The sequence below is a fragment of the Oncorhynchus keta genome, chromosome 24 (genome assembly GCF_023373465.1).
Source record: "Oncorhynchus keta strain PuntledgeMale-10-30-2019 chromosome 24, Oket_V2, whole genome shotgun sequence".
In the NCBI taxonomy this organism is placed as follows: domain Eukaryota; kingdom Metazoa; phylum Chordata; class Actinopteri; order Salmoniformes; family Salmonidae; genus Oncorhynchus; species Oncorhynchus keta.
In genome coordinates, this window is record NC_068444.1 from 29914963 (window position 1) to 29942795 (window position 27833).

At 41.9% G+C, this 27833-nt stretch overlaps 2 protein-coding genes and 3 non-coding genes across 26 annotated transcripts; all 5 read right to left on the bottom strand.

Annotated features, from left to right (window-relative positions):
- Positions 1–7446: 7446 nt before the first annotated feature.
- On the bottom strand, positions 7447–13308 carry LOC118402969 (uncharacterized). Its single transcript, XM_052478104.1, has 3 exons — positions 13185–13308; positions 10406–10504; positions 7447–7834 (listed from the first exon to the last, which is right to left on the bottom strand). Exons 1-3 carry the CDS (start codon positions 13194–13196, stop codon positions 7721–7723), a joined length of 225 nt encoding a protein of 74 aa, XP_052334064.1. The 5' UTR covers positions 13197–13308; the 3' UTR covers positions 7447–7720.
- On the bottom strand, positions 13185–27764 carry LOC127905986 (ribosomal L1 domain-containing protein 1-like). 22 transcript variants are annotated; one of them, XM_052478077.1, is made up of 6 exons: positions 27681–27764; positions 27038–27163; positions 14456–14604; positions 14054–14155; positions 13743–13838; positions 13185–13316 (listed from the first exon to the last, which is right to left on the bottom strand). In XM_052478077.1, exons 1-6 carry the CDS (start codon positions 27753–27755, stop codon positions 13304–13306), a joined length of 561 nt encoding a protein of 186 aa, XP_052334037.1. In that variant the 5' UTR covers positions 27756–27764; the 3' UTR covers positions 13185–13303. The 22 variants fall into 22 exon arrangements, with proteins under 22 accessions (XP_052334037.1, XP_052334041.1, XP_052334039.1 ...); XM_052478081.1 differs by lacking the exon at positions 14456–14604 and adding an exon at positions 18826–18974; XM_052478079.1 differs by lacking the exons at positions 14054–14155; positions 14456–14604 and adding exons at positions 18423–18524; positions 18826–18974.
- LOC118357783 (small nucleolar RNA ACA64) lies at positions 13477–13604 on the bottom strand. The gene has a single exon (XR_004820363.1). It is a non-coding gene; the product is annotated as a small nucleolar RNA ACA64 (small nucleolar RNA).
- Positions 17858–17985, bottom strand: LOC118357784 (small nucleolar RNA ACA64). The gene has a single exon (XR_004820364.2). It is a non-coding gene; the product is annotated as a small nucleolar RNA ACA64 (small nucleolar RNA).
- LOC127911507 (small nucleolar RNA ACA64) lies at positions 22228–22355 on the bottom strand. The gene has a single exon (XR_008078770.1). It is a non-coding gene; the product is annotated as a small nucleolar RNA ACA64 (small nucleolar RNA).
- Positions 27765–27833: the final 69 nt, after the last annotated feature.

Sequence of the window (27833 nt, forward strand, 5' to 3'; positions counted from 1 at the left end):
TGATGATGCCATCCTCATAATGATGATGTGATGACTGTTTTGTCACAATCAGGTGCTCGAGTGAAAAGCTGCCCTTACTAAACTGCAATTGTTCCTCAAAGTGAAATAGATTTATATTTTGGAGACCCAATGTGTTTCACCTCATGACCTCTTGGACAACGACAACTAACTTGCATTAACATGTATACTTTTTCTTCTGCCTCAACTGCAATATAAGATTTCTAATGCTTACCAACTACAACCTCCCTACTGATGACTGCTCTGTTGTTTCCTAAAAACCCACTCCCCTCATCCCATCTATTTCCACCCAGTTACCACACCCACATCAAATAGGGAGGGGTAGGTCAATACTAGACAGACGTGGACCACCTGTAGACGTGTATTGTCAAAACTTGCTAACTCCGGCAGCTTTTACATTCATGTGAAAACAGTGCTGAACAAATAAATGACTTCGCTTCAAATGGATATTACAGAAATTATACTTAGAAATCAATGTTAGACATTGCACTTAAAAGAGCACTATAATGAACAACCCAGTCTGTGATATTAGAAAGGCAAACATGGCCTGTAAGGATCAGGGAGCAGCTGCACAACCATGTTATGATCTCATCAACAATAGCCTTGTCAACTAATACCAACAGTCTATTGTACTTTGACAGTGTTTACCATGGTAAAACATCACTCAAGGCTAACGCATCGGAGGTGAACCAGAACCACACATTACCTGTACAGACAGATATTGCCTAATTTAATGGGGTTATATTACATAAAAACCTTACATTTATTCATTACATAAAAATTAACAGTGAGCCCATTGCAGTGGTCTCCACAAGTAGGAGTTGCCAGCCAAATAGAAAAAAAGCCTGTCTTCCCCGGTCTGACATTTTTGGCTAAAGGAGCTCTATTTTGGTAGCCTCCGGTACATTCGAATGCCTTATATTCTATCATCAGAAATACACAGTGAAATGATTGGGTACTTTATAAAGTTTACCTTCCAGATTGGTTGTGGTATTATGTAGAAAGACATGACTTTACAATTTAAATGAATGAAAATGTATGCATTCGGTGTATTGTTAGTTGTTTTGGATATCATCTAGGCCAAAGGTCACCAACCTTTTCTGAGTAAAGATCACTTTGAGTCTAAATGCAAGCAGAGCTCTACTGCTCAGATTTTTAAAAAACATTACTTTATAAAATGTAAGCCTAAGCAACATTAACTTATTAAAAACTGTTCTGTAGCAGAGGTTTGTAGTAGGCTATATGCCCAATACATTATCAATGCATATTGTCTATGCTTGAATTGCCCTGCCAATATTGTTCTTCTCAGACTATTTTGAAATTATATTTCAAAATTGTAGGTATATTACACTAGTAATAGAGCAATTGTAATTTGTAATATTACTTTTGAGGCACAGCTGAGTGACCATAATAATTAGCTTATTTTTTTATTTTACTGGACTGATTGCCTGCATCTGATGGTCAGTCTGAGGGGAGGGAGAAAGCAGCAGTGAGGCTGCCTCTCACCTGATTTACCGTCCCTCCGCTCTCCCTCCCACCACAGAGAAAAGGGGACACTGTCTTCCAGCTGATGGGGAACTCAAGTAACACTGCATTATTTCTGTCTCACGCACCAATTCATGTTAATTCGATGGAACACTTTACCTTCCCGGCAGTAGGGCTGTTGAATCAAGTGCAACTATCGCCAACAGCAGGAAACAAATACATAAAATAGGAATGCCTGGCTTTGTTTTTTTTTGTAGAAATAGGAAAGCCTCGGAGATCTCGATCGACTGATTGGTGACCATTGGTCTAGGCCTATATGATCAGGATTATTTACTAGGTAAGAACATTAAACCCATCTTCTCTTTGAGCTGGCCTTATTTACAATTGTAATACAAAATATGAATGGCCACAATGTGTTCTTCAAAATATGTATTGTATTAAAAAAATAATTAATAGCCCTTATCTTGAAACAAATTAAGGTTGAATAAAAAAAAAGGGTTATAGTCTTAAATATTATATATTTCTAATTTTACATAGACTAAATTAATCATCATCATTAGTTAGGGACCTATCAAACGTTTTGTTGCCTGATTCCGTTTCGTATTCCCAATTTTCTGTTTTGTTTTTCCAGGTCTTCGCTGGCAAAATCACATTTTAATAGAAAAACAACCAAAGTGGAAGTTCTAAGTCCACAACAATGCTTAAACCACTTGAGGTCTGGGGGAAAAAAAAAAAAAATCGGAGAAATTAATTTGGGATGTAGTTACCTTTTCATTTAAACGCACACCTAGCAAGAGGCTGTTGAACAGTATTTTTGTAGCACACACGATGGTAGAGTTTGCCAAACAAATACACACTGGATTGAAGAAAATAGTCATAACATAATTCTGCCAGATAACTACAAATTAGCCTAACATATAATTGAGAAGGCCTTTCCATCTACCAGAAGACCGTTTTCATTAGCATAATCACTAACGGCTATCCAAAGTGGTAGACCCATGCACCACCACACACACACTGACGTTGCCGCTTCAGAAAGTTGCAGGAAAGACAAACTGATTCATTCTGTTCATGTCTTATGATAAAACAAATACATTTCAATGCGTTTAGTTGATTCCCTACTAAGGTCAATACATATGAATATTGTTGAATTCTGTTAATAATGACTGGATTCCGCGAGGGCCCTAATAATCATGAGTCGAACACAGCTCTCCATTACCTGTTGTTCCTGCAGTGATGATTTACCATCTTCATCAAATGTTTTCATAATTTATCTGCAGATAATTGCTAAAAGCCTTGGCCTACCAATTGCCTTTACATAAGCATTCACACCCCTTTGCTATGACACTCCAAATTGAGCCCAGATTCCTCCAATTTCCTTTGATCATCATTGAGATGTCACTACAACTTGGAGTCCACCTGTGTCCAATTCAATTGTTTGACCATGATTTATAAAGAAACACCTGTCAATATGGAACAATATGGACCATGATTTATAAAGAAACACCTGTCAATATGGAACAAACTCCCTCACGACGCCAGGACAGCGGAGTCAATCACCACCTTCCGGAGACACCTGAAACCCCACCTCTTCAAGGAATACCTAGGATAGGGTAAGTAATCCTTCTCACTCACCCCCCAAAAAAAAAAAGATTTAGATGCACCAATGTAAGTGGCTGCTCCACTGGTGTCATAAGGTGTTTGTAATTCGCTCTGGATAAGAGCGTCTGCTAAATGTAAATGATAAAAAGATCCCACCGCCGTTGACAGTGCATATCAGAGCAGAAACTGTACCATAAAGTTTAAGGAACTGTCCGTAGAGCCCAGAGAGAATTGTGATGAGGCATATCAACAATAATTGGGAGATGGAAAAACAAACTACCCAGACTGCCTACAGCTGGCTGTCCAACCAAACTGTGCAACCTGGCAAGGCCCTTGGTCAGGGAGGTGACCAATAACAGTTCCTTGGCTGAGATGAGAAAACCTACCAGAATGACAACCGTCTCTACAGCACTTCACAAATCTGGGCTTTATGGAAGTGGCCAGAAACTACTCCTGAAAAAAAGGCATGACAGCACACCTGGAGTTCACAAAACTGCACGTGAAAGACTGATAAGGCAAAAGATTGTGATCTGATGAGACAAATTGAACTCTTTGGCTTGAATGAACAGCACCATGTCTGGAAAAAACAAGGCACACCTCATCACCCTTCGAACACCACCCTACAGTGAAGCATGGTCGTGGTAGCAACATGTTATGGGGATGCTTTTCAGCACCAGGGACTGGGAGATTGGTAAGGATAGAGGGAACAATGAATGGAGCCAAATATAGGCAAATCCTTGATAAGAACCTGCTTCAATGCAAACGACCTTGGACTTGGGCAAAGAATTACATTCCAACAGGACAACGACCCCAAACATAGACTTCATAACAAGAATGTGAAAGTCCTTGAGTGGTCCAGCCAAAGCCCAGGCTTAACATTGAAAATCTGTGGAAAGACTTGAAGATTAATGTTCACCGCCACTCGGGGCTCCCAAGTGGCACAGCGGTCTAAGAAGCTGCATCTCAGTGCAAGACGTATCACGAGACCCTGGTTAAATTCCAGGCTGTAGCACAACCGGCCGTGATTGGGAGTCCCATAGGGCGGCGCACAATTGGCCCAGTGTCGTTCGGGGTAGGCAGTCATTGTAAATAAGAATTTGTTCTAAACTGACTTTCATAGTTAAGCTCTTAAATTAGATGGGAATTAATTTATTTGAGAAAATCTGCAGGGAAGAAAGGTAAAACGATGTGCAAAGCCAAGATAAAGCTGTAGTCGCCACCAAAGGTCCTTCTACAAAGTATTGACTCCGGGTTGAATACTACTGTAAATGAGGTATTTCATTCAATACAGTCGCTGAATTTTCTACAAAGATGTTTACACTGATTATGGGGTATTGCGTGTAGATGGCTGAGGAAAACAATCAATTTTGAATTCAGGCTGTAAGAACAAAATGTGGAATAAGTCGACAGGTACGAATACCTTCTCAAGGCACTGTAAGAGAGACTAGTCGGTTTGACATCTTTTATAAGAGCCTGCTACTCTGGCTCAGAAGCCAGGATATGCATATTATTAGTAGATTTGGAAATTTGGATAGAAAACACTGAAGTTTCTAAAACCGTTCGAATGATGTCTGAGTATAACTTATTTGGCAGGCGAAACAGAGGGCAAACCATCCAGGATTTAAAAATTATTTTTTGGGGGGGTCATTCTTTTCAATAGGCTTTCATTGGGAATCCAGATTTCTAAGGCAGGGGCTTGCAGTTCCCATCGCTTCCACTGGATGTCAGTCTTCAGAAATTGGTTGAGGTTTTTCCTGTGTAATGAAGTACGGCCATCCAGAACGAGGGTAACTTGAAGTGTACTGTTAGATAGAGGCGCGTGACCAGAAAAGCTCGCAACACTTTCTCTTCCTGTATTGAACCAGTGTTTTTCTGGATCAAACACGCCAAATAAATGGACATTTTGGATATATATCGACGGAATTAATCGAGTAAAATGACCATTTGTGATGTTTATGGGACATATTGGAGTGCCAACAGAAGAAGCTCGTCAAAGGCATGAATTATATTTTTATTTCTGCAGGGTTGAAATATGCTTTTCTCTGTTTACTGGGGTGCTATCCTCAGATAACAGCATCGTTTGCTTTCGCCGTAAAGCATTTTTGAAATCTGACACGTTGGCTGGATTCACAACAAGAGTAGCTTTAATTTGGTATATTGAATGTGTGATTTCATCCAAGTTTAATTTTTATAGTAATATATTTGAATCCAGCGCTCTGCATTGTCACTGGATGTTGGCTCGGTGGGACGCCACCGTCCTACATATCGCGGAGAGGTTAACACAGTGGCGTGCCGTGGGCCTGGGCCTTCAGTGAAGTCCTATACAGTCCCACCTGAATTAATCCACCTCTTATTACCATCATTATGATGCCATGGCTCTAGACACTATACACTTGGACAGAAACGCAGTATAACCAGGTGTCGAGTCACCTTGAAATTTACATTTTTATTCAGCAGAGAATTGCAGGGGAAGAGTACAATACGGTACAGTTCAACTAATAGGCAAGAACATAGTCGAGTGCAGAGTTATATTAATATTCTTCTTCTATCAGTTTCTGGTCCACAAACTTTGAGGTGTAAGTCCCAAAAAATAAAAAAAAGTGTGTTCACTAAACAGCGCATTGTCGCACCCAAAGCAGTTTCACCGTGACGATAAAGACCACTATTCACTAAAAATAAATAAAAAAACAAATAATTTGCAACATAGGCTATTTGCCATTTTATTTGTTAATATATAGGCTATTAAATATTAATGAAATAAAATGCGAAACATACACACATTTAATAAAAAAATAAAATGCATTATATGCCTACTCAGCAAAGACTGATTATTTGAACAAAATCCATCCTCCTTTCTTTCCTCAAGAAGACTTAAATGACTCTGTTGTACAGTCTATCTGTGCGTTTTAGTTCCACCAATAAGTCATTTTCTATCGACATGGAGGCTAATGCTGAAAGCCGAGTCTGTCCAGTAGCATTTCTGGAATACGTTTTGATTCGCTTTAAGGCCGAGAATGACCACTCGACAGAAGCCGTGGACACAGGGATAGTCACTGTCACACATGCCAATGTGTAAAGTTGCCCCATGTCCTCATTCAGATTTTTCTGCTTAAGGAAATCAAGATTAGAGGGACTTTTCCCTTCAAAATCAGTCATAGCATACATTAGTCAGTTCTGTTTTTAGCTTGGATAGGTCGAACAGTGTTCCGTGACTGTTAAGCTGGAGACGGCTGTTTGCTGGATTTTTTCCCGGTAGGTCTGAAAGTGCTGGGGGTCCAGGAGAGAGAGAAACATTGATTTTTCGTGGTCCTGAAACCTGTTTCGTATCTGGCAGGCAAAGAATATTGTCCAGAATATTGCTGTGGAGTTGTTGGTAGTATGTGCGAGGGTCTCCTTGTGCTGGGCCTCTGCGTTCGCTGGGTGAACTTGAGATGCGCGCTGTGTCATCGTAGATTTGACTGAACCTGCGCCTCTCTCGCTCAATTGTAATAACAGGAATTCCCAGCAGTACAGTTTGTAGAGCTTCTCGGAGCCTGTGAGCCATTGATAGCGCTAGTAGTTGGAACTTTGAAAGTGGCGAACAAACCCCTTTCTCGCCTGTGACAGGCTTTGTAGCGTCGGCCGACCTCTCCTTACAATGTCTAACTTGTCTTGAGAATGGCGTTATAATTATATCCTCGACCAAATCGATATCTTCTCCTCCTTCCGAAAAAACAGCTTAGTAGTACGCAAATTAATTTGTTTATCAAATTCAGTTTCCTAGTTCTGCATAGACCTGCCCACAGGACCTGCCTCTCAATATTGGTAATCCAATCAAAAGACGTGCACGCACTACGCCTGCTAGCTGGCTCCTGTGTAACACTGGAGCCAGCCAGCAGACGTACAATAGCCAACTCTAAAGCTGATTGGTTGACACTAAATTTTCATTTCCATTCACTTTAAGCTACAAGCGCCCGCACTGTTGATTCTGAAGGCCTGAGGGCAGATTTTAGACCCCTGGCAACACATGGCTGAATATGATTGGATAAAAGATAACAAAGACCAGCCCCCCAAATCTCAACCTGGGGCTAGAAGCAGTGCAACCAAGAGGAAAGCTATGAAATGAAGAGTAACTCTTACTCTGGGGAATAATTTAATACATACTGGCGCCTATCCTAGCAATAGATCGCTAGAAGATGAATATCCTTCATTCTAACGGGAGAGAACTCAAGGGACTAGCAATTTGAAACTTAAATGAAAAGGAGCCTAGTTAATATGAAGTGGAAAAAGTAGCCGGCTGAAAATGAGTAGCGCTAATGGAAAACAATGCCATTGTGGAGAACAAATTAAAGACATGAAATATACTTTGTGGTAATATTTTAATTTACAAGTTGGGCTTATACAAAATATTATTTTGAACAATACCCTTTTATGGGGCAGACAAAGATTTGCAACACATTTGAGTTTGTCCTTGGATCAATTAACATTGACAGTTTATATACATTTAGAACCAGTCCTTTTTATATCAGTATAATGAAGTCAGAGTTCCATTTAGAGAAGGGGGGAGTAATACACAGGTAGCAATGAGGAGAGAAAGGAGAGTTGTGTTCCACTGAGTTGACAAACAGACAAAGATTTAGGTACTTCTCTTTTCATATTTTGTGAGGGTATTTTTGCAGCCTTCTTGGTCATTTTCTACCTTTCCTCCTGTTGGTTTGGGTACCTTCACAAGTCCCTTCTTGGTCGGCTTCTAAGGGGATCAGAGAGAATAAAACTATTTGCACAGTACTGAGAGGAGTCTTTTTCTGTAGAGACAAAGAGGTCGGTCAATTAACTTCCACTGGGGGGGGCAGTGTTCCCAGAGAGTGAACAGGGAAACACCATAAAAAAGGAACACCGCTCCCCTGGAATGAGTTTCATATAGCATTGGATTTAAACCAAAATTCATAAGGAGAGTGAAACAAGTTCCAAACCAGTGCACAGAGTCCTTTGAAAAATGTTAATTGACAAAAATAGATAATTGCTAAACTAATAATATTAAAATGCATTTGGTTTGACACATTACATTACATTTACATTTAAGTCTCGGTCCTCCCCTCCCGCTCCGTGGCTCGACGACTCATTGCGAGCTCACAGAACAGGGCTCCGGGCAGCCGAGCGGAAATGGAGGAAAACTCGCCTCCCTGCGGACCTGGCATCCTTTCGCTCCCTCCTCTCTACATTTTCCTCCTCTGTCTCTGCTGCTAAAGCCACTTTCTACCACTCTAAATTCCAAGCATCTGCCTCTAACCCTAGGAAGCTCTTTGCCACCTTCTCCTCCCTCCTGAATCCTCCTCCCCCCACCCCCTCCTCCCTCTCTGCAGATGACTTCGTCAACCATTTTGAAAAGAAGGTCGACGACATCCGATCCTCGTTTGCTAAGTCAAACGACACCGCTGGTTCTGCTCACACTGCCCTACCCGGTGCTCTGACCTCTTTCTCCCCTCTCTCTCAGATGAAATCTCGCGTCTTGTGACGGCCGGCCGCCCAACAACCTGCCCGCTCGACCCTATCCCCTCCTCTCTTCTCCAGACTATTTCCGGAGACCTTCTCCCTTACCTCACCTCGCTCATCAACTCATCCCTGACCGCTGGCTACGTCCCTTCCGTCTTCAAGAGAGCGAGAGTTGCACCCCTTCTGAAAAAACCTACACTCGATCCCTCCGATGTCAACAACTACAGACCAGTATCCCTTCTTTCTTTTCTCTCCAAAACTCTTGAACGTGCCGTCCTTGGCCAGCTCTCCCGCTATCTCTCTCAGAATGACCTTCTTGATCCAAATCAGTCAGGTTTCAAGACTAGTCATTCAACTGAGACTGCTCTTCTCTGTATCACGGAGGCGCTCCGCACCGCTAAAGCTAACTCTCTCTCCTCTGCTCTCATCCTTCTAGACCTATCGGCTGCCTTCGATACTGTGAACCATCAGATCCTCCTCTCCACCCTCTCCGAGTTGGGCATCTCCGGCGCGGCCCACGCTTGGATTGCGTCCTACCTGACAGGTCGCTCCTACCAGGTGGCGTGGCGAGAATCTGTCTCCTCACCACGCGCTCTCACCACTGGTGTCCCCCAGGGCTCTGTTCTAGGCCCTCTCCTATTCTCGCTATACACCAAGTCACTTGGCTCTGTCATAACCTCACATGGTCTCTCCTATCATTGCTATGCAGACGACACACAATTAATCTTCTCCTTTCCTCCTTCTGATGACCAGGTGGTGAATCGCATCTCTGCATGTCTGGCAGACATATCAGTGTGGATGACGGATCACCACCTCAAGCTGAACCTCGGCAAGACGGAGCTGCTCTTCCTCCCGGGGAAGGACTGCCCGTTCCATGATCTCGCCATCACGGTTGACAACTCCATTGTGTCCTCCTCCCAGAGCGCTAAGAACCTTGGCGTGATCCTGGACAACACCCTGTCGTTCTCAACTAACATCAAGGCGGTGGCCCGTTCCTGTAGGTTCATGCTCTACAACATCCGCAGAGTACGACCCTGCCTCACACAGGAAGCGGCGCAGGTCCTAATCCAGGCACTTGTCATCTCCCGTCTGGATTACTGCAACTCGCTGTTGGCTGGGCTCCCTGCCTGTGCCATTAAACCCCTACAACTCATCCAGAACGCCGCAGCCCGTCTGGTGTTCAACCTTCCCAAGTTCTCTCACGTCACCCCGCTCCTCCGCTCTCTCCACTGGCTTCCAGTTGAAGCTCGCATCCGCTACAAGACCATGGTGCTTGCCTATGGAGCTGTGAGGGGAACGGCACCTCAGTACCTCCAGGCTCTGATCAGGCCCTACACCCAAACAAGGGCACTGCGTTCAACCACCTCTGGCCTGCTCGCCTCCCTACCACTGAGGAAGTACAGTTCCCGCTCAGCCCAGTCAAAACTGTTCGCTGCTCTGGCTCCCCAATGGTGGAACACACTCCCTCACGACGCCAGGACAGCGGAGTCAATCACCACCTTCCGGAGACACCTGAAACCCCACCTCTTTAAGGAATACCTAGGATAGGATAAAGTAATCCTTCTCACCCCCCCCCCCTTAAAAGATTTAGATGCACTATTGTAAAGTGGCTGTTCCACTGGATGTCATAAGGTGAATGCACCAATTTGTAAGTCGCTCTGGATAAGAGCGTCTGCTAAATGACTTAAATGTAAATGTAAGTCATTTAGCAGACGCTCTTATCCAGAGCGACTTACAAATTGGTGAATTCACCTTATGACATCCAGTGGAACAGTCACTTTACAATAGTGCATCTAAATCTTAAAACACACACTAGCGAGGTACAGACCTCCACTTTAGCCTTTTTCCTTGGCATTACTATGGGAACCTCTTCCTCCCTGTCAGCACCAGTGTTGTTTTCTGTAGACTTCTGTTTCCGTGCATTTTTCTGAAATTTCATAAACAAGACACAGGTATTGATGAGATCCAGCTCTCGCATGTTTATATACACAAAGTACCAGTCAAAAGTTCGGACCCCTACTCATTCGAGGGTTTTTCTTTATCTTTACTAGACATCAAATCGATAAAACATATGGGATCATGTAGTAACACAAACACTTAAATCAAAAGACATTTTAGATTATTCCAAGTAGCCACCATTTGCCTTGACAGCCTTGCACACCCAACCAGCTTCACCTGGAATGCTTTTCCAACAGTCTTCGAGTTCCCATATTTGCTGAGCACTTGTTGGCTGCTTTTCCTTCACTCTGCAGTGCAAATCATCCCAAACCATCTCAATTGGGTTGAGGTCAGGTGATTGTGGAGGCCAGGTCATCTGATGCAGCACCATCACTCTCCTTGTCAAATTGCCCTTACACAGCCGGGAAGTGTGTTGGGTCATTGTCTTGTTGAAAATACAAATTACCCGCTAAGCCCAAACCAGATGGGATGGCGTATCGCTGCAGAATGCTGTGGTAGCCATGCTGGTTAAGTGTGCCTTGAATTCTAAATAAATGACACAGTATCACCAGCAAAGCACCCCACACCTCCTTGTCCATGCCTCTCGAGGGGAACGACGCGCGGAGATCCATTCACCTACTCTGCATCACAAAGACATGGTGGTTGGAACTAAACATCTCCTATTTGGACTGACCAAAGGATTTCAATTGATCGTGTTTCTTGGCCCAAGAAAGTCTCTTCTTATTGGTGCCCTTTAGTAGTGGTTTCTTTGCAGCAATTTGAACAGTTGATGTTGAGATGTATCTGTTACATGAACTCTGAAGTATTTATTTGAGCAGCAATCTGAGGTGCAGTTAACTCTCATGAACTTATCCTATGCGGCAGAGGCAACGATGGGTCTTCCGTTCCAGTCCTCATGAGAGCCAGTTTCATCACAGCGACTGCACTTGAAGATACTTTCAAAGTTCATGAAATGTTCCATATTGACTGACCTTCATGTTTTAAAGTATTGATGGACTGTCGTTTCTCTTTGCTTATTTGAGCTGGTCTTGCCATAATATGAACTTGGGTCTTTTACCAAATAGGGCTACCTTCTGTATACTGCCCCAAAGCTGTCAAGGGTGGCTACTTGGAAGAATCTCAAATATTTTGATTTGTTTAAAACCTGTTGAAAATAGGGGGCACTATTTTCATTTTTGGAAAAAATAACGTTCCCAAAGTAAACAGGCTATTTTGTCAGGACAAGATGCTAGAATATGCATATAATTGACAGCTTAGGATAGAAAACACTAAAGTTTCCAAAACTGTAAAAATATTGTCTGTGAGTATAACAGAACTGATATTGCAGGCGAAAGCCTGAGAAAAATCCAATCAGGAAGTGACTCATGTTTTGAAGCTCTGCGTTCTGATGCGTAACTATTGAGCAGTGAATGGGCTATCAACCAGATTCCCTTTTCTACGTATTCCCCAAGGTGTCTACAGCATTTTGACGTAGTTTCACACCTTTATGTTGAAGAATGAGCGTAAACGACTACATTGCGTAAGTGTCCGGCTGAGGGCTCTCAGAGTAACGCTTGCGTAATAGACAGAGGTAGCTATTTTTCCTCCCGGTCTTACGGACAATACAGCTGTCCCGGTTGATATATTATCGAATAGATATTTGAAAAACACCTTGAGGATTGATTAGAAACAACGTTTGCCATGTTTCTGTCGATATTACGGACCTAATTTGGAATATTTTCCGGCGTTGTCGTGACCGCAATTTCCGGTCGAATTCTCAGCCAAACGTGAAGAACTAACGGAGTTATTTCAGCTACAAAAATAATATTTTTGGAAAAAGGAACATTTGCTATCTAACTAGGAGTCTCGTGAGTGAAAACATCCGAAGCTCATCAAAGGTAAACGATTTAATTTGATTGCTTTTCTGATTTTCGTGACAAGGTTGCCTGCTGCTAGCTAGGCATAATGCTATGCTAGGCTATCGATAAACTTACACAAATGTTTGTCTTGCTTTGGCTGTAAAGCATAATTTCGAAATCTGAGACGACAGGGTGATTAACAAAAGGCTAAGCTGTGTTTCAATATATTTCACTTGTGATTTCATGAACATTAATATTTTCTAGCAATATTATTTGACTGCGGAGCTATGCTATTCAGCGGCTGCTGACTAAAATGATCCCGCGACAGGGATGGGTAGCGTCAAGAAGTTAATTAACACTTGGTTACAACATAATTCCATGTGTGTTATTTCATAGTTTTTATGTCTTCACTATTGTTCTACAAAGTAGAAAATAGTAAAAAATAAAGAAACCCTTTAGGTTTATTTAACCTCGAGTAGGTGTGTCAAAACTTTTACTGGTACTGCATGCACGTAAATATGCATGTAAATAATAGAGGTCTGCAATTGACCTCAATAGTCCATATGTGGCACTAAGAGCTATGTTGATGTTCCCAGAGAGTGAACAGGGAGACAGCACTAAATGGAGACCGCTCCCCTGCCTCACTGGAATGGGTTTCATATAGCACTGGATTTAAACCAAAATTAATAGTGTAAAACAGGTTCCGAACCAGTGCAAAGACGAGTCCTTTAATTTGACAAAAATAGATCATTGATCAAATAATATAATCTTCCAAAGCAATTTACAAGCATTTGTGTGTAGCAGTCCTACCTTGGCATCCATGGCTGCGCGGGTCTGTTTCTGTGTTTCATCTATAAGGGTCAGGTTACTCAGGTTAGAGGTGTAGATGGGCAGAGCCACTGATTGACTTTTCAAGTGGATGACCTTTATCAACGGTCCTTTCTGCAAGAGACAACACTTTATACTCAAAGAACACAATCACTCATACATTCAGGTCAAAACTATTTCTGTGAAGAAAACATTTTCAATGTTACGGCCATTTCTACCCTGTGTATCGTATCACTCAGATTAACAAGTGGCCGCAAAGGCCTTTCTTTGTCAGGATTGTAGGCACATGGGTTTAATCACACTGCTATACAGAGCAGGCAATAAGCTTAACGTACCACAGTACTATAGGCCCTGTAATCTCACCCCAGACAATAGAGATATCAAAGGTGATTTTCAGACTGGGCCCACACATTTCTTTAGCATTAACAAACATTGAGTATACCTGACCATTTAGCGTATAATAAAAGTGTAAATATCTGTGTTGACGGGGTACAATTGATTAGGGAGATCAGGAAGACATCCTGGCAATAATAAACTCACCTAACCCGTAGTTTTGGCACGATGGTGCTGACAGCTGAATCAATATTCTCTGCTATTTCATCTGCAGCCATCCCAGAGTGGGCCACATAAGCCATGCTAAAACAAACAATAACATTTTACAGGAGGCAATGTGTATATAAATGAATGTACATTAATTGCCCTTGTGTGTCAGTTGCAGAGACAGGCCCCAATAGAGAGGGAGATCTGTCAGGATATATTTTGAGTCACTATGGCACCATCAGTGCTCATGTCCAACACGGACAGGGTTTGCTGAGGCGCACTTACTGACTAAGTCAGAGAGCAGACCTCACCAGTAGCAGCCTTTCATAGAAATGGAGGTTGTTGTTCCCTGGATGGTTCTCTGGATGTCCAAGGCCAGCTTCTTGCTCTGCAGGTTCAATGACAAAGGCTCCCTAAGCAGGGGAGAAGAGGACATGTATTTCTTATACAACTGTATAAGAGGACATGTATTTCAAAACCAGGGAACAGCACTAGGGGCTATGTTGATGTTCCCAGAGAGTGAACAGGAGACAGCACAAAAAGGATACCACTCCCCTGCCTCACTGGAATGAGTTTCATATAGCAATGGAGTCAAACCAAAATTCATACTGAGAGTGAACCAGGTTCCGAACCAGTGCAAAAATGACTCTTTAAATAGATTTCATTTGACTAAAAGAGGTAAGGTGATCAACCAACAATATTTACAAGCTTACTTCTTTCTCTCGTAGAAGTGCTTGCCGATGTGCGAGGACAGCAGGCGGCGAATGCGGTCGTCTGAAAGAAACATGTCAAAGTTCCCCAGCAGCCGTCGTTTGTCTTCAAAGGGCTTGTACTCAGTCCTCAGTGTCTTGTAAGGGATCACCTAAAGAAAGACAAAGGGATATGCCTGGATGAGTTGTGTCTCGTGCACCAAGAAGTGAACGAGGACCATATCATAAGTAATCATCATTATTACATACATTTTAAGTATGACAGTAAGTAACTGTCTCAAAGTTGGAGCGACAGAATCCAATAGGGAAGAAAGTCCGTCTGGATATATTTAGAGTCACAGTGGCACCATCGTGGCCCATGTCCAACACAGAGACAGGAGTACAGGGTTTGCTGGGGTGCACTTATTCACATTGGATGACCAAATGCTAGCTACAGACGAGAGTAAAATCAGTTGAAGAGATGCATTGGACAATTCACAGAGTAAAAAATAATCCCCCCCTTACACACGTTACTGTCAAATTCAACACAAAAATCAATATCTTTGGGCTACACATTACATGGAATACTTTCTGCCTGTGGACATCTGTTCTACAATGTGCCAGCAGAGCAAGATACCCTTTGTTGGCATAATTGATCTCTTTCAGGCAGAGTACATCTGACATACCACGTTATATTGAAAAAGTGTGGTGTTCCATTCATTTCTATATAGTGGCATCCAGCTTAAGCCAGGCCCAGCTCCATCTCCACTTCATCCCTGAATAAATCAAATGAATGTTTGTCACGTGCGCCGAATACAACAGGTGTAGGTAGACCTTACAGTGAAATGCTTACTTACAGACTAACCAATAGTGAGAAGGTGTGTGTGTGTAGGTAAGTAAATAAATAAAACAGTAAGAAGACATTTGAAAATAAGAGTAGCAAGGCTATATACAGACACCGGTTAGTCAGGCTTATTGAGGTAGTATGTATATGTATCACATAGGTATCCCATTTTGGATTCAAAACAGCAAAGCACCACACGCCTCCTCGTCCATGCCTCCCGAGGGGAACGACACGCGGAGATCCATTCACCTACTCTGCATCACAAAGACATGGTGGTTGGAACTAAAAATCTCCTATTTGGACTGACCAAAGGATTTCCATTGATCGTGTTTCTTGGCCCAAGAAAGTCTCTTCTTATTGGTGCCCTTTAGTAGTGGTTTCTTTGCAGCAATTTGAACAGTTGATGTTGAGATGTATCTGTTACATGAACTCTGAAGTATTTATTTGAGCAGCAATCTGAGGTGCAGTTAACTCTCATGAACTTATCCTATGCGGCAGAGGCAACGATGGGTCTTCCGTTCCAGTCCTCATGAGAGCCAGTTTCATCACAGCGACTGCACTTGAAGATACTTTCAAAGTTCATGAAATGTTCCATATTGACTGACCTTCATGTTTTAAAGTATTGATGGACTGTCGTTTCTCTTTGCTTATTTGAGCTGGTCTTGCCATAATATGAACTTGGGTCTTTTACCAAATAGGGCTACCTTCTGTAATACCGCCCCAAAGCTATCAAGGCAAAGGGTGGCTACTTGGAAGAATCTCAAATATTTTGATTTGTTTAAAACCTGTTGAAAATAGGGGGCACTATTTTCATTTTTGGAAAAAATAACGTTCCCAAAGTAAACAGGCTATTTTGTCAGGACAAGATGCTAGAATATGCATATAATTGACAGCTTAGGATAGAAAACACTAAAGTTTCCAAAACTGTAAAAATATTGTCTGTGAGTATAACAGAACTGATATTGCAGGCGAAAGCCTGAGAAAAATCCAATCAGGAAGTGACTCATGTTTTGAAGCTCTGCGTTCTGATGCGTACCTATTGAGCAGTGAATGGGCTATCAACCAGATTCCCTTTTCTACGTATTCCCCAAGGTGTCTACAGCATTTTGACGTAGTTTCACACCTTTATGTTGAAGAATGAGCGTAAACGACTACATTGCGTAAGTGTCCGGCTGAGGGCTCTCAGAGTAACGCTTGCGTAATAGACAGAGGTAGCTATTTTTCCTCCCGGTCTTACGGACAATACAGCTGTCCCGGTTGATATATTATCGAATAGATATTTGAAAAACACCTTGAGGATTGATTAGAAACAACGTTTGCCATGTTTCTGTCGATATTACGGACCTAATTTGGAATATTTTCCGGCGTTGTCGTGACCGCAATTTCGGTCGAATTCTCAGCCAAACGTGAAGAACTAACGGAGTTATTTCAGCTACAAAAATAATATTTTTGGAAAAAAGGAACATTTGCTATCTAACTAGGAGTCTCGTGAGTGAAAACATCCGAAGCTCATCAAAGGTAAACGATTTAATTTGATTGCTTTTCTGATTTTCGTGACAAGGTTGCCTGCTGCTAGCTAGGCATAATGCTATGCTAGGCTATCGATAAACTTACACAAATGTTTGTCTTGCTTTGGCTGTAAAGCATAATTTCGAAATCTGAGACGACAGGGTGATTAACAAAAGGCTAAGCTGTGTTTCAATATATTTCACTTGTGATTTCATGAACATTAATATTTTCTAGCAATATTATTTGACTGCGGCGCTATGCTATTCAGCGGCTGCTGACTAAAATGATCCCGCGACAGGGATGGGTAGCGTCAAGAAGTTAATTAACACTTGGTTACAACATAATTCCATGTGTGTTATTTCATAGTTTTTATGTCTTCACTATTGTTCTACAAAGTAGAAAATATTAAAAAAATAAAGAAACCCTTTAGGTTTATTTAACCTTGAGTAGGTGTGTCAAAACTTTTACTGGTACTGCATGCATGTAAATATGCATGTAAATAATAGAGGTCTGCAATTGACCTCAATAGTCCATATGTGGCACTAAGAGCTATGTTGATGTTCCCAGAGAGTGAACAGGGAGACAGCACTAAATGGAGACCGCTCCCCTGCCTCACTGGAATGGGTTTCATATAGCACTGGATTTAAACCAAAATTAATAGTGTAAAACAGGTTCCGAACCAGTGCAAAGACGAGTCCTTTAATTTGACAAAAATAGATCATTGATCAAATAATATAATCTTCCAAAGCAATTTACAAGCATTTGTGTGTAGCAGTCCTACCTTGGCATCCATGGCTGCGCGGGTCTGTTTCTGTGTTTCATCTATAAGGGTCAGGTTACTCAGGTTAGAGGTGTAGATGGGCAGAGCCACTGATTGACTTTTCAAGTGGATGACCTTTATCAACGGTCCTTTCTGCAAGAGACAACACTTTATACTCAAAGAACACAATCACTCATACATTCAGGTCAAAACTATTTCTGTGAAGAAAACATTTTCAATGTTACGGCCATTTCTACCCTGTGTATCGTATCACTCAGATTAACAAGTGGCCGCAAAGGCCTTTCTTTGTCAGGATTGTAGGCACATGGGTTTAATCACACTGCTATACAGAGCAGGCAATAAGCTTAACGTACCACAGTACTATAGGCCCTGTAATCTCATCCCAGACAATAGAGATATCAAAGGTGATTTTCAGACTCGGCCCACACATTTCTTTAGCATTAACAAACATTGAGTATACCTGACCATTTAGCGTATAATAAAAGTGTAAATATCTGTGTTGACGGGGTACAATTGATTAGGGAGATCAGGAAGACATCCTGGCAATAATAAACTCACCTAACCCGTAGTTTTGGCACGATGGTGCTGACAGCTGAATCAATATTCTCTGCAGCCATCCCAGAGTGGGCCACATAAGCCATGCTAAAACAAACAATAACATTTTACAGGAGGCAATGTGTATATAAATGAATGTACATTAATTGCCCTTGTGTGTCAGTTGCAGAGACAGGCCCCAATAGAGAGGGAGATCTGTCAGGATATATTTTGAGTCACTATGGCACCATCAGTGCTCATGTCCAACACGGACAGGGTTTGCTGAGGCGCACTTACTGACTAAGTCAGAGAGCAGACCTCACCAGTAGCAGCCTTTCATAGAAATGGAGGTTGTTGTTCCCTGGATGGTTCTCTGGATGTCCAAGGCCAGCTTCTTGCTCTGCAGGTTCAATGACAAAGGCTCCCTAAGCAGGGGAGAAGAGGACATGTATTTCTTATACAACTGTATAAGAGGACATGTATTTCAAAACCAGGGAACAGCACTAGGGGCTATGTTGATGTTCCCAGAGAGTGAACAGGGAGACAGCACAAAAAGGATACCACTCCCCTGCCTCACTGGAATGAGTTTCATATAGCAATGGAGTCAAACCAAAATTCATACTGAGAGTGAACCAGGTTCCGAACCAGTGCAAAAATGACTCTTTAAATAGATTTCATTTGACTAAAAGAGGTAAGGTGATCAACCAACAATATTTACAAGCTTACTTCTTTCTCTCGTAGAAGTGCTTGCCGATGTGCGAGGACAGCAGGCGGCGAATGCGGTCGTCTGAAAGAAACATGTCAAAGTTCCCCAGCAGCCGTCGTTTGTCTTCAAAGGGCTTGTACTCAGTCCTCAGTGTCTTGTAAGGGATCACCTAAAGAAAGACAAAGGGATATGCCTGGATGAGTTGTGTCTCGTGCACCAAGAAGTGAACGAGGACCATATCATAAGTAATCATCATTATTACATACATTTTAAGTATGACAGTAAGTAACTGTCTCAAAGTTGGAGCGACAGAATCCAATAGGGAAGAAAGTCCGTCTGGATATATTTAGAGTCACAGTGGCACCATCGTGGCCCATGTCCAACACAGAGACAGGAGTACAGGGTTTGCTGGGGTGCACTTATTCACATTGGATGACCAAATGCTAGCTACAGACGAGAGTAAAATCAGTTGAAGAGATGCATTGGACAATTCACAGAGTAAAAAATAATCCCCCCCTTACACACGTTACTGTCAAATTCAACACAAAAATCAATATCTTTGGGCTACACATTACATGGAATACTTTCTGCCTGTGGACATCTGTTCTACAATGTGCCAGCAGAGCAAGATACCCTTTGTTGGCATAATTGATCTCTTTCAGGCAGAGTACATCTGACATACCACGTTATATTGAAAAAGTGTGGTGTTCCATTCATTTCTATATAGTGGCATCCAGCTTAAGCCAGGCCCAGCTCCATCTCCACTTCATCCCTGAATAAATCAAATGAATGTTTGTCACGTGCGCCGAATACAACAGGTGTAGGTAGACCTTACAGTGAAATGCTTACTTACAGACTAACCAATAGTGAGAAGGTGTGTGTGTGTAGGTAAGTAAAGAAATAAAACAGTAAGAAGACATTTGAAAATAAGAGTAGCAAGGCTATATACAGACACCGGTTAGTCAGGCTTATTGAGGTAGTATGTATATGTATCACATAGGTATCCCATTTTGGATTCAAAACAGCAAAGCACCACACGCCTCCTCGTCCATGCCTCCCGAGGGGAACGACACGCGGAGATCCATTCACCTACTCTGCATCACAAAGACATGGTGGTTGGAACTAAAAATCTCCTATTTGGACTGACCAAAGGATTTCCATTGATCGTGTTTCTTGGCCCAAGAAAGTCTCTTCTTATTGGTGCCCTTTAGTAGTGGTTTCTTTGCAGCAATTTGAACAGTTGATGTTGAGATGTATCTGTTACATGAACTCTGAAGTATTTATTTGAGCAGCAATCTGAGGTGCAGTTAACTCTCATGAACTTATCCTATGCGGCAGAGGCAACGATGGGTCTTCCGTTCCAGTCCTCATGAGAGCCAGTTTCATCACAGCGACTGCACTTGAAGATACTTTCAAAGTTCATGAAATGTTCCATATTGACTGACCTTCATGTTTTAAAGTATTGATGGACTGTCGTTTCTCTTTGCTTATTTGAGCTGGTCTTGCCATAATATGAACTTGGGTCTTTTACCAAATAGGGCTACCTTCTGTAATACCGCCCCAAAGCTATCAAGGCAAAGGGTGGCTACTTGGAAGAATCTCAAATATTTTGATTTGTTTAAAACCTGTTGAAAATAGGGGGCACTATTTTCATTTTTGGAAAAAATAACGTTCCCAAAGTAAACAGGCTATTTTGTCAGGACAAGATGCTAGAATATGCATATAATTGACAGCTTAGGATAGAAAACACTAAAGTTTCCAAAACTGTAAAAATATTGTCTGTGAGTATAACAGAACTGATATTGCAGGCGAAAGCCTGAGAAAAATCCAATCAGGAAGTGACTCATGTTTTGAAGCTCTGCGTTCTGATGCGTACCTATTGAGCAGTGAATGGGCTATCAACCAGATTCCCTTTTCTACGTATTCCCCAAGGTGTCTACAGCATTTTGACGTAGTTTCACACCTTTATGTTGAAGAATGAGCGTAAACGACTACATTGCGTAAGTGTCCGGCTGAGGGCTCTCAGAGTAACGCTTGCGTAATAGACAGAGGTAGCTATTTTTCCTCCCGGTCTTACGGACAATACAGCTGTCCCGGTTGATATATTATCGAATAGATATTTGAAAAACACCTTGAGGATTGATTAGAAACAACGTTTGCCATGTTTCTGTCGATATTACGGACCTAATTTGGAATATTTTCCGGCGTTGTCGTGACCGCAATTTCCGGTCGAATTCTCAGCCAAACGTGAAGAACTAACGGAGTTATTTCAGCTACAAAAATAATATTTTTGGAAAAAAGGAACATTTGCTATCTAACTAGGAGTCTCGTGAGTGAAAACATCCGAAGCTCATCAAAGGTAAACGATTTAATTTGATTGCTTTTCTGATTTTCGTGACAAGGTTGCCTGCTGCTAGCTAGGCATAATGCTATGCTAGGCTATCGATAAACTTACACAAATGTTTGTCTTGCTTTGGCTGTAAAGCATAATTTCGAAATCTGAGACGACAGGGTGATTAACAAAAGGCTAAGCTGTGTTTCAATATATTTCACTTGTGATTTCATGAACATTAATATTTTCTAGCAATATTATTTGACTGCGGCGCTATGCTATTCAGCGGCTGCTGACTAAAATGATCCCGCGACAGGGATGGGTAGCGTCAAGAAGTTAATTAACACTTGGTTACAACATAATTCCATGTGTGTTATTTCATAGTTTTTATGTCTTCACTATTGTTCTACAAAGTAGAAAATAGTAAAAAATAAAGAAACCCTTTAGGTTTATTTAACCTCGAGTAGGTGTGTCAAAACTTTTACTGGTACTGCATGCATGTAAATATGCATGTAAATAATAGAGGTCTGCAATTGACCTCAATAGTCCATATGTGGCACTAAGAGCTATGTTGATGTTCCCAGAGAGTGAACAGGGAGACAGCACTAAATGGAGACCGCTCCCCTGCCTCACTGGAATGGGTTTCATATAGCACTGGATTTAAACCAAAATTAATAGTGTAAAACAGGTTCCGAACCAGTGCAAAGACGAGTCCTTTAATTTGACAAAAATAGATCATTGATCAAATAATATAATCTTCCAAAGCAATTTACAAGCATTTGTGTGTAGCAGTCCTACCTTGGCATCCATGGCTGCGCGGGTCTGTTTCTGTGTTTCATCTATAAGGGTCAGGTTACTCAGGTTAGAGGTGTAGATGGGCAGAGCCACTGATTGACTTTTCAAGTGGATGACCTTTATCAACGGTCCTTTCTGCAAGAGACAACACTTTATACTCAAAGAACACAATCACTCATACATTCAGGTCAAAACTATTTCTGTGAAGAAAACATTTTCAATGTTACGGCCATTTCTACCCTGTGTATCGTATCACTCAGATTAACAAGTGGCCGCAAAGGCCTTTCTTTGTCAGGATTGTAGGCACATGGGTTTAATCACACTGCTATACAGAGCAGGCAATAAGCTTAACGTACCACAGTACTATAGGCCCTGTAATCTCATCCCAGACAATAGAGATATCAAAGGTGATTTTCAGACTGGGCCCACACATTTCTTTAGCATTAACAAACATTGAGTATACCTGACCATTTAGCGTATAATAAAAGTGTAAATATCTGTGTTGACGGGGTACAATTGATTAGGGAGATCAGGAAGACATCCTGGCAATAATAAACTCACCTAACCCGTAGTTTTGGCACGATGGTGCTGACAGCTGAATCAATATTCTCTGCAGCCATCCCAGAGTGGGCCACATAAGCCATGCTAAAACAAACAATAACATTTTACAGGAGGCAATGTGTATATAAATGAATGTACATTAATTGCCCTTGTGTGTCAGTTGCAGAGACAGGCCCCAATAGAGAGGGAGATCTGTCAGGATATATTTTGAGTCACTATGGCACCATCAGTGCTCATGTCCAACACGGACAGGGTTTGCTGAGGCGCACTTACTGACTAAGTCAGAGAGCAGACCTCACCAGTAGCAGCCTTTCATAGAAATGGAGGTTGTTGTTCCCTGGATGGTTCTCTGGATGTCCAAGGCCAGCTTCTTGCTCTGCAGGTTCAATGACAAAGGCTCCCTAAGCAGGGGAGAAGAGGACATGTATTTCTTATACAACTGTATAAGAGGACATGTATTTCAAAACCAGGGAACAGCACTAGGGGCTATGTTGATGTTCCCAGAGAGTGAACAGGAGACAGCACAAAAAGGATACCACTCCCCTGCCTCACTGGAATGAGTTTCATATAGCAATGGAGTCAAACCAAAATTCATACTGAGAGTGAACCAGGTTCCGAACCAGTGCAAAAATGACTCTTTAAATAGATTTCATTTGACTAAAAGAGGTAAGGTGATCAACCAACAATATTTACAAGCTTACTTCTTTCTCTCGTAGAAGTGCTTGCCGATGTGCGAGGACAGCAGGCGGCGAATGCGGTCGTCTGAAAGAAACATGTCAAAGTTCCCCAGCAGCCGTCGTTTGTCTTCAAAGGGCTTGTACTCAGTCCTCAGTGTCTTGTAAGGGATCACCTAAAGAAAGACAAAGGGATATGCCTGGATGAGTTGTGTCTCGTGCACCAAGAAGTGAACGAGGACCATATCATAAGTAATCATCATTATTACATACATTTTAAGTATGACAGTAAGTAACTGTCTCAAAGTTGGAGCGACAGAATCCAATAGGGAAGAAAGTCCGTCTGGATATATTTAGAGTCACAGTGGCACCATCGTGGCCCATGTCCAACACAGAGACAGGAGTACAGGGTTTGCTGGGGTGCACTTATTCACATTGGATGACCAAATGCTAGCTACAGACGAGTAAAATCAGTTGAAGAGATGCATTGGACAATTCACAGAGTAAAAAATAATCCCCCTTACACACGTTACTGTCAAATTCAACACAAAAATCAATATCTTTGGGCTACACATTACATGGAATACTTTCTGCCTGTGGACATCTGTTCTACAATGTGCCAGCAGAGCAAGATACCCTTTGTTGGCATAATTGATCTCTTTCAGGCAGAGTACATCTGACATACCACGTTATATTGAAAAGTGTGGTGTTCCATTCATTTCTATATAGTGGCATCCAGCTTAAGCCAGGCCCAGCTCCATCTCCACTTCATCCCTGAATAAATCAAATGAATGTTTGTCACGTGCGCCGAATACAACAGGTGTAGGTAGACCTTACAGTGAAATGCTTACTTACAGACTAACCAATAGTGAGAAGGTGTGTGTGTGTAGGTAAGTAAATAAATAAAACAGTAAGAAGACATTTGAAAATAAGAGTAGCAAGGCTATATACAGACACCGGTTAGTCAGGCTTATTGAGGTAGTATGTATATGTATCACATAGGTATCCCATTTTGGATTCAAAACAGCAAAGCACCACACGCCTCCTCGTCCATGCCTCCCGAGGGGAACGACACGCGGAGATCCATTCACCTACTCTGCATCACAAAGACATGGTGGTTGGAACTAAAAATCTCCTATTTGGACTGACCAAAGGATTTCCATTGATCGTGTTTCTTGGCCCAAGAAAGTCTCTTCTTATTGGTGCCCTTTAGTAGTGGTTTCTTTGCAGCAATTTGAACAGTTGATGTTGAGATGTATCTGTTACATTAACTCTGAAGTATTTATTTGAGCAGCAATCTGAGGTGCAGTTAACTCTCATGAACTTATCCTATGCGGCAGAGGCAACGATGGGTCTTCCGTTCCAGTCCTCATGAGAGCCAGTTTCATCACAGCGACTGCACTTGAAGATACTTTCAAAGTTCATGAAATGTTCCATATTGACTGACCTTCATGTTTTAAAGTATTGATGGACTGTCGTTTCTCTTTGCTTATTTGAGCTGGTCTTGCCATAATATGAACTTGGGTCTTTTACCAAATAGGGCTACCTTCTGTAATACCGCCCCAAAGCTGTCAAGGGTGGCTACTTGGAAGAATCTCAAATATTTTGATTTGTTTAAAACCTGTTGAAAATAGGGGCACTATTTTCATTTTTGGAAAAAATAACGTTCCCAAAGTAAACAGGCTATTTTGTCAGGACAAGATGCTAGAATATGCATATAATTGACAGCTTAGGATAGAAAACACTAAAGTTTCCAAAACTGTAAAAATATTGTCTGTGAGTATAACAGAACTGATATTGCAGGCGAAAGCCTGAGAAAAATCCAATCAGGAAGTGACTCATGTTTTGAAGCTCTGCGTTCTGATGCGTAACTATTGAGCAGTGAATGGGCTATCAACCAGATTCCCTTTTCTACGTATTCCCCAAGGTGTCTACAGCATTTTGACGTAGTTTCACACCTTTATGTTGAAGAATGAGCGTAAACGACTACATTGCGTAAGTGTCCGGCTGAGGGCTCTCAGAGTAACGCTTGCGTAATAGACAGAGGTAGCTATTTTTCCTCCCGGTCTTACGGACAATACAGCTGTCCCGGTTGATATATTATCGAATAGATATTTGAAAAACACCTTGAGGATTGATTAGAAACAACGTTTGCCATGTTTCTGTCGATATTACGGACCTAATTTGGAATATTTTCCGGCGTTGTCGTGACCGCAATTTCCGGTCGAATTCTCAGCCAAACGTGAAGAACTAACGGAGTTATTTCAGCTACAAAAATAATATTTTTGGAAAAAAGGAACATTTGCTATCTAACAAAGGCTCCCTAAGCAGGGGAGAAGAGGACATGTATATCTTAAACAACTGTATAAGAGGACATGTATTTCAAAACCAGGGAACAGCACTAGGGGCTATGTTGATGTTCCCAGAGAGTGAACAGGGAGACAGCACAAAAAGGATACCACTCCCCTGCCTCACTGGAATGAGTTTCATATAGCAATGGAGTCAAACCAAAATTCATACTGAGAGTGAACCAGGTTCCGAACCAGTGCAAAAATGACTCTTTAAATAGATTTCATTAGACTAAAAGAGGTAAGGTGATCAACCAACAATATTTACAAGCTTACTTCTTTCTGTCGTAGAAGTGCTTGCCGATGTGCGAGGACAGCAGGCGGCGAATGCGGTCGTCTGAAAGAAACATGTCAAAGTTCCCCAGCAGCCGTCGTTTGTCTTCAAAGGGCTTGTACTCAGTCCTCAGTGTCTTGTAAGGGATCACCTAAAGAAAGACAAAGGGATATGCCTGGATGAGTTGTGTCTCGTGCACCAAGAAGTGAACGAGGACCATATCATAAGTAATCATCATTATTACATACATTTTAAGTATGACAGTAAGCAACTGTCTCAAAGTTGGAGCGACAGACTCCAATAGGGAGAAAAGTCCGTCTGGATATATTTAGAGTCACAGTGGCACTAATACACTTGTTTAACAAGCAATGCCTCATTTGCGCTTAATTCTCTCATCCTGAAAACAAACCACATACTTTTGAGGGAACATTTCACACATATTGCCAGGATCCAGTAAGCTTCTTATAACTTGAGGAACAGCAAGGAGTCATATACCAGTTAATACTATAGCTAGCAAGATGCTTAACAATACTAATAACACTTGTTCCACCACACTTTCTCCCCCACCTCAAACTTTCCAAATGACAGTTGTTTTTCGGTTACAGCAACACCTAGTCGCCGTGGTCAGACTTCTCACCTACCTGTTTGATATCATTCAGGGGATGCACTGCTGTAACTGGCAAACTTCCTTTCCACCCTCCCGCTGTCTTTCCAGAGTGCACACTGATGCTGTAACTAGCAAATTGGTTGTCTCTTGTTTCTTCTGTCACATTCTGCATTCTGTTATGTGAACATTTGGCCGAGCCTTGGATACAGCCAGTATTGCGCATCACTCAATAAAGCCCCCCCTTTTCTCATTGGATCTACACAAATCACATAGGTATCCTATTTTGGATTCAAAACAGCGAATTTCGCCAGAAGGTGACTAGCATGCATCCCCGATTGGAGGATAAGGTAAGCACTTTTAATGTCTAGAAAAGCCTAGTATAAATACAATTATAGTATTTAGAAATACCTCTTGACCCCCCCCCCCCTGTCAGGACCTTCTTGCAGAACTGCTGGATCTGGTCAGGGGTCATCTCTGTTGTAGATGCCATGAGGCAAGGGGCTGAGTGACTTGTGATTAGTACAACAGCTTCACCACCTATACTCCAGAACAGTGTGTTGCTGGAGAAACACACTTTTTCCATAGATATTCTTGTATTATGTAGCCATGTTGCTCTGTACTGTGTGGGCAAAGGGACTCACACGGGGATGGTCTGGGTCTGCTTGAGGATCTGCCATAGTGTGAAGTGGGAGAGGTGTTGACTCTCGTCCAGGAGCAGAGTCTGGGGTGGATTTGGTCTTCAGGAAAGCCTGCAGTGCTTTCCTCTTCTTTACATAGCAATACAATGAGAACGTGTTTAGAAAATCTCCAACATGACAAATTCATATTTCGGTTATTTTGTGCAAATAGATCTATCTATCAAATGCAAATAACCAGCCTCATTCGCTCTGCTGAGAAAGCTAACGCGGATACGCTAGCTAACTTTAACTAGTTCCAACTTTTTCACTTTGCGCCTAACGACGCCTAATGACTAAGAGTTGAGAAGGGTCGCTACAAAGGCACTTTCACCAAGATAACAAATTGAGGGGGGTGTACAACTTTTATCCTTGATAATGTATTCACAGCGTTCCTCGTTGAGATACATAAAATAACGGAGTGACTTGCCTCGTGTCGTACTATCCTAATGCACAGCAACCTAGCTTGCTAGCCAGCGAGTTGCTAACTCCAAAGAAAGGTGGTTTACACAATATAACCAACTGATATCACCCCCACTTTTCATAGCACGCAAATAACAACTAAACTATTGTCGAAGAAGCCCTTATGAAAGTTGCGTTAATACATTACCTGCACCCGGTCCAGAGGCAAATCCTCATGTTTGTCTGCCATACTTCTTTCTTCACGTTTTTCCAGGTTGCGCATGCGCAAATCGATTGGTTTACGTCACTTTTGAAATTGAAACATCCCAACTTTATTTGCAAGAAGTTTGTGGACAATTTC